The sequence below is a fragment of the Amia ocellicauda genome, chromosome 6, assembly GCF_036373705.1.
Source record: "Amia ocellicauda isolate fAmiCal2 chromosome 6, fAmiCal2.hap1, whole genome shotgun sequence".
NCBI lineage: Eukaryota > Metazoa > Chordata > Actinopteri > Amiiformes > Amiidae > Amia > Amia ocellicauda.
This window is the reverse complement of record NC_089855.1, coordinates 47,413,016-47,419,285: the sequence shown is the minus strand read 5'-3', so window position 1 is coordinate 47,419,285 and position 6,270 is coordinate 47,413,016. Positions and strand designations below refer to the sequence as shown.

Below are 6,270 nucleotides of genomic sequence, written 5' to 3'. Positions count from 1 at the left end.
GTTTTGTGCCCAATGAAAATAGTGGTCCCTGTGAAACCCTGACTCTTCTTGGCTGTCGTGTCCTCAGTGTAAAAACACACACAAACATCCTACTGAGTCTTGGGGCTATTTCCACTGTATGACCAGCTATCATGGCCAGACCCTCACATGTGTTCAGTGATGTGTGTGGGACAGAGACTTTGAATTCCGCTTCTGCTGCTCTGTCTTCTTCTTCTTGTTGATTTTACAGTAGTATTGTTTATATATAATTCATAGAATGATTGCATTCGTTATTGATACAGTGACGAGAAATACGCTGTGCTTTTGCACGATACTTTTCAATCATTAGAAAAGGAAAAAGATGAATTATCATCATCCGGAAAAGTTGCAGATATTAAATAAAAAACGATGAAAAACGATGAAATAAATGATGGAGACCCGGGAAGCCTTGATCGATTGTGCCGCGTCAGATTACCGATGCCTGGTTGCCTAGACACCCGCCCCCACGGCCAGTCCCTGCGCGTGCCGCTTATTCGTGTGGCGCCCGCGAGCGCAGCCTCCCCTCCTCCCTCCTCCCTCCATCTCTCCCTCTATTCTGTCCCTCCCTCTATCCTGTTCCTCCCTCCATCTCTCCCTCTATTCTGTCCCTCCCTCCATCCCTCTATCCTGTTCCTCCCTCCATCTCTCCCTCTATTCTGTCCCTCCCTCCATCCCTCTGTCCTGCCCCATCTCTCATCTGTTCCTCCCTCCATCTCTGTCCTTCTATCCTGTCCCTGCCTCAATTCTCTGAGTCATCCATCCTTCAGTCTCTGTCCTTCTATCCTGTGTTCCCCTCTCTCTCCTCCTGTCCTGTCTGTTCCTCCCTCCAGCTCTCCTTCTCTCCATCTGTTCCTCCCACCATCTCTCTCCTATCCTGTTTCTCCCTTCATCTCTTCTTCTCTCTGTCCCTCCATCCCTCTCCCTCTCTGTCCCTCCTTCCATCTCTCTCCTTCTATCCTGTCTGCTCCTCACTCCATCTCTCCATTTACCATTCTTTCACCTCCACTCCATCTCTCCGTCTCTCAGTCTGTTCCTACCTATAGGTTCCTCCCCTTCTCTCTGTCTTTCCTTGCCCTCATCTCATACTTTAGTGCTCACTTAGTAGTCAATTTCCTTCCATCCTCTGCCCTCTCTCTTTCTCTCTCAGCAGTTCCCAGTTTGTGTGTGTTTTCCCTCTCTCCCTCTCTGAATTCAATTAAAACAGCTTTATTGACACAACTCATTTACATCAGGGTGGCCAAAGCATTGACAAACCGGCCTTGTGCCCCCTGTGTGATGTCAGACTCGCTGCCTGTCCTCCGGCTGTGACACAACACACTCCCTCTCTCTCCGTCTATCCCTCTCTCTCTGAGGTAATCAGTTCTGCACACTGTGGCACAATCAGGTCGAGTGTTTTAGGGGAAGTGTGACAGAAACAGGAAGAGAGCGAGAGAGGGAGCTGAGACACCGCTGAGACCGACGTAGAGCGGGGGACAAGGAGAGAAAGACGCAGGGAGGAGAGAGACAGGGACAGAGACGGAGACACGCAAAGAGACAGAGAAGGAGAGAGGAGGAAGGAGAGCGTGAGAGTGTGGAGGACATAGAAAGAGGGAGAAAGACTTATATTCAGACAGAGAGGACGCTAGTTGCCATGCTGACGGAGGTTTGGACTCTAGTTCTGATGGCAACCCTGGTGTCAGGAGAAGGAGGTGAGAGAGAGAGAGAGAGAGAGGTTTGGGGGAGAGGTGGAAGAGAAGGAAAGGGAGGTGGGGAGAAAGGGAGTGGAAGATTAAAGGAAGAAAGGAGAAGAAAAAGGGGAAGAGGAAGAGAGAGTGAACAGAATGTATTCAAATTTATTGACAGCTTTTCTCCCGTTCTCCCCAACTTTCTCTCTCTCTCTCAGCTCAGGTCTCAGTTCACTTACTGGGCAGTCCGGTTCGCGTGGCGCTGGTCGGGGAGACGCTGCAGCTCTTGTTCACAGTCTACGTGCCACAGAACCACAGCTCCGGGTCGCTGCAGTGCTCACACCACCCCGCCGCCCACGGAGCCGGACCACCGCCCAGCCCCGCCCGGCTACCCTCGATCCAGGTGCCGGCCACGGGCGCCCAGCCCACCAACACCTCCCACCCTGTGCAGCTGGGTCTGAACAGCAGCTCCTGGACTGGGACCGTGAGCTGTCAGTACAAGAGCAGCACCAGGGCACCGTCTCTGTACAAGTACTGCTACATACTGGTCAGAGGTGAGGGACTGTTGAGTCCAGTCAGTCGGTGTTAATGTGCTGTAGTGTCCAGTCAGTCAGTGTTAATGGACTGTAGTGTCCAGTCAGTCAGTCAGTGTTAATGTGCTGTAGTGTCCAGTCAGTCAGTGTTAATGTGCTGTAGTGTCCAGTCAGTCAGTCAGTGTTAATGGACTGTAGTGTCCAGTCAGTCAGTCAGTGTTAATGGACTGTAGTGTCCAGTCAGTCAGTCAGTGTTAATGTGCTGTAGTGTCCAGTCAGTCAGTGTTAATGGACTGTAGTGTCCAGTCAGTCAGTGTTAATGTGCTGTAGTGTCCAGTCAGTCAGTGTTAATGTGCTGTAGTGTCCAGTCAGTCAGTCAGTGTTAATGTACTGTAGTGTCCAGTCAGTCAGTCAGTGTTAATGTGCTGTAGTGTCCAGTCAGTCAGTGTTAATGTGCTGTAGTGTCCAGTCAGTCAGTGTTAATGTGCTGTAGTGTCCAGTCAGTCAGTCAGTGTTAATGTGCTGTAGTGTCCAGTCAGTCAGTGTTAATGTGCTGTAGTGTCCAGTCAGTCAGTGTTAATGTACTGTAGTGTCCAGTCAGTCAGTCAATCAGTGTTAATGTGCTGTAGTGTCCAGTCAGTCAGTCAATCAGTGTTAATGTGCTGTAGTGTCCAGTCAGTCAGTCAGTCAGTGTTAATGTGCTGTAGTGTCCAGTCAGTCAGTGTTAATGTGCTGTAGTGTCCAGTCAGTCAGTCAGTGTTAATGTGCTGTAGTGTCCAGTCAGTCAGTGTTAATGTGCTGTAGTGTCCAGTCAGTCAGTGTTAATGGACTGTAGTGTCCAGTCAGTCAGTGTTAATGTGCTGTAGTGTCCAGTCAGTCAGTGTTAATGTGCTGTAGTGTCCAGTCAGTCAGTCAGTGTTAATGTGCTGTAGTGTCCAGTCAGTCAGTCAGTGTTAATGTGCTGTAGTGTCCAGTCAGTCAATGTTAATGTGCTGTAGTGTCCAGTCAGTCAGTGTTAATGTACTGTAGTGTCCAGTCAGTCAGTCAGTGTTAATGTGCTGTAGTGTCCAGTCAGTCAGTGTTAATGTACTGTAGTGTCCAGTCAGTCAGTCAGTGTTAATGTGCTGTAGTGTCCAGTCAGTCAGTCAGTGTTAATGTACTGTAGTGTCCAGTCAGTCAGTCAGTGTTAATGTGCTGTAGTGTCCAGTCAGTCAGTGTTAATGTACTGTAGTGTCCAGTCAGTCAGTGTTAATGTGCTGTAGTGTCCAGTCAGTCAGTGTTAAGTGTTAATGTGCTGTAGTGTCCAGTCAGTCAGTGTTAATGGACTGTAGTGTCCAGTCAGTCAGTGTTAATGTGCTGTAGTGTCCAGTCAGTCAGTGTTAATGTGCTGTAGTGTCCAGTCAGTCAGTGTTAATGGACTGTAGTGTCCAGTCAGTCAGTGTTAATGTGCTGTAGTGTCCAGTCAGTCAGTGTTAATGTGCTGTAGTGTCCAGTCAGTCAGTCAGTGTTAATGTGCTGTAGTGTCCAGTCAGTCAGTGTTAATGTGCTGTAGTGTCCAGTCAGTCAGTCAGTGTTACTGTACTGTAGTGTCCAGTCAGTCAGTGTTAATGTGCTGTAGTGTCCAGTCAGTCAATGTTAATGTGCTGTAGTGTCCAGTCAGTCAGTGTTAATGTGCTGTAGTGTCCAGTCAGTCAGTCAGTGTTAATGGACTGTAGTGTCCAGTCAGTCAGTGTTAATGTGCTGTAGTGTCCAGTCAGTCAGTCAGTCAGTGTTAATGTGCTGTAGTGTCCAGTCAGTCAGTCAGTGTTAATGTGCTGTAGTGTCCAGTCAGTCAGTGTTAATGTGCTGTAGTGTCCAGTCAGTCAGTGTTAATGTACTGTAGTGTCCAGTCAGTCAGTGTTAATGGACTGTAGTGTCCAGTCAGTCAGTGTTAATGTGCTGTAGTGTCCAGTCAGTCAGTCAGTGTTAATGTGCTGTAGTGTCCAGTCAGTCAGTCAGTGTTAATGTGCTGTAGTGTCCAGTCAGTCAGTCAGTGTTAATGTACTGTAGTGTCCAGTCAGTCAGTCAGTGTTAATGTGCTGTAGTGTCCAGTCAGTCAGTCAGTGTTAATGTGCTGTAGTGTCCAGTCAGTCAGTCAGTGTTAATGTGCTGTAGTGTCCAGTCAGTCAGTCAGTGTTAATGTACTGTAGTGTCCAGTCAGTCAGTCAGTGTTAATGTGCTGTAGTGTCCAGTCAGTCAGTGTTAATGTGCTGTAGTGTCCAGTCAGTCAGTGTTAATGTGCTGTAGTGTCCAGTCAGTGTTAATGTGCTGTAGTGTCCAGTCAGTCAGTGTTAATGTGCTGTAGTGTCCAGTCAGTCAGTCAGTCAGTGTTAATGTGCTGTAGTGTCCAGTCAGTCAGTCAGTGTTAATGTGCTGTAGTGTCCAGTCAGTCAGTGTTAATGTGCTGTAGTGTCCAGTCAGTCAGTGTTAATGGACTGTAGTGTCCAGTCAGTCAGTGTTAATGTGCTGTAGTGTCCAGTCAGTCAGTCAGTGTTAATGTGCTGTAGTGTCCAGTCAGTCAGTGTTAATGTGCTGTAGTGTCCAGTCAGTCAGTGTTAATGTACTGTAGTGTCCAGTCAGTCAGTCAGTGTTAATGTGCTGTAGTGTCCAGTCAGTCAGTCAGTGTTAATGTGCTGTAGTGTCCAGTCAGTCAGTGTTAATGTGCTGTAGTGTCCAGTCAGTCAGTGTTAATGTGCTGTAGTGTCCAGTCAGTCAGTCAGTCAGTGTTAATGTGCTGTAGTGTCCAGTCAGTCAGTGTTAATGTGCTGTAGTGTCCAGTCAGTCAGTCAGTGTTAATGTGCTGTAGTGTCCAGTCAGTCAGTGTTAATGTGCTGTAGTGTCCAGTCAGTCAGTCAGTGTTAATGTGCTGTAGTGTCCAGTCAGTCAGTCAGTGTTAATGTGCTGTAGTGTCCAGTCAGTCAGTGTTAATGTGCTGTAGTGTCCAGTCAGTCAGTGTTAATGGACTGTAGTGTCCAGTCAGTCAGTGTTAATGTGCTGTAGTGTCCAGTCAGTCAGTGTTAATGTGCTGTAGTGTCCAGTCAGTCAGTCAGTGTTAATGTGCTGTAGTGTCCAGTCAGTCAGTCAGTGTTAATGTACTGTAGTGTCCAGTCAGTCAGTCAGTGTTAATGTGCTGTAGTGTCCAGTCAGTCAGTCAGTGTTAATGTGCTGTAGTGTCCAGTCAGTCAGTGTTAATGTACTGTAGTGTCCAGTCAGTCAGTGTTAATGTGCTGTAGTGTCCAGTCAGTCAGTGTTAAGTGTTAATGTGCTGTAGTGTCCAGTCAGTCAGTGTTAATGTGCTGTAGTGTCCAGTCAGTCAGTCAGTGTTAATGTGCTGTAGTGTCCAGTCAGTCAGTGTTAATGTGCTGTAGTGTCCAGTCAGTCAGTCAGTGTTACTGTACTGTAGTGTCCAGTCAGTCAGTGTTAATGTGCTGTAGTGTCCAGTCAGTCAATGTTAATGTGCTGTAGTGTCCAGTCAGTCAGTGTTAATGTGCTGTAGTGTCCAGTCAGTCAGTCAGTGTTAATGGACTGTAGTGTCCAGTCAGTCAGTGTTAATGTGCTGTAGTGTCCAGTCAGTCAGTCAGTCAGTGTTAATGTGCTGTAGTGTCCAGTCAGTCAGTCAGTGTTAATGTGCTGTAGTGTCCAGTCAGTCAGTGTTAATGTGCTGTAGTGTCCAGTCAGTCAGTGTTAATGTACTGTAGTGTCCAGTCAGTCAGTGTTAATGGACTGTAGTGTCCAGTCAGTCAGTGTTAATGTGCTGTAGTGTCCAGTCAGTCAGTCAGTGTTAATGTGCTGTAGTGTCCAGTCAGTCAGTCAGTGTTAATGTGCTGTAGTGTCCAGTCAGTCAGTCAGTGTTAATGTACTGTAGTGTCCAGTCAGTCAGTCAGTGTTAATGTGCTGTAGTGTCCAGTCAGTCAGTCAGTGTTAATGTGCTGTAGTGTCCAGTCAGTCAGTCAGTGTTAATGTGCTGTAGTGTCCAGTCAGTCAGTCAGTGTTAATGTACTGTAGTGTCCAGTCAG

At 47.5% G+C, this 6,270-nt stretch overlaps 1 protein-coding gene across 2 annotated transcripts in view; it reads left to right on the top strand.

Annotated features, from left to right (window-relative positions):
* Positions 1 to 1,418: 1,418 nt before the first annotated feature.
* The window catches only part of nfam1 (NFAT activating protein with ITAM motif 1), a 9,445-nt gene continuing 4,593 nt past the window's right edge, over positions 1,419 to 6,270 (top strand). Inside the window, exons 1-2 of one of the 2 annotated variants that reach the window (XM_066707355.1) lie at positions 1,419 to 1,706; positions 1,901 to 2,236. In XM_066707355.1, coding sequence (XP_066563452.1) covers positions 1,649 to 1,706; positions 1,901 to 2,236 — 394 coding nt within the window. In that variant the 5' untranslated portion in view covers positions 1,419 to 1,648. The remainder of the gene's footprint in view (positions 1,707 to 1,900; positions 2,237 to 6,270) is intronic. The other variant, XM_066707354.1, reaches the window with a different exon arrangement.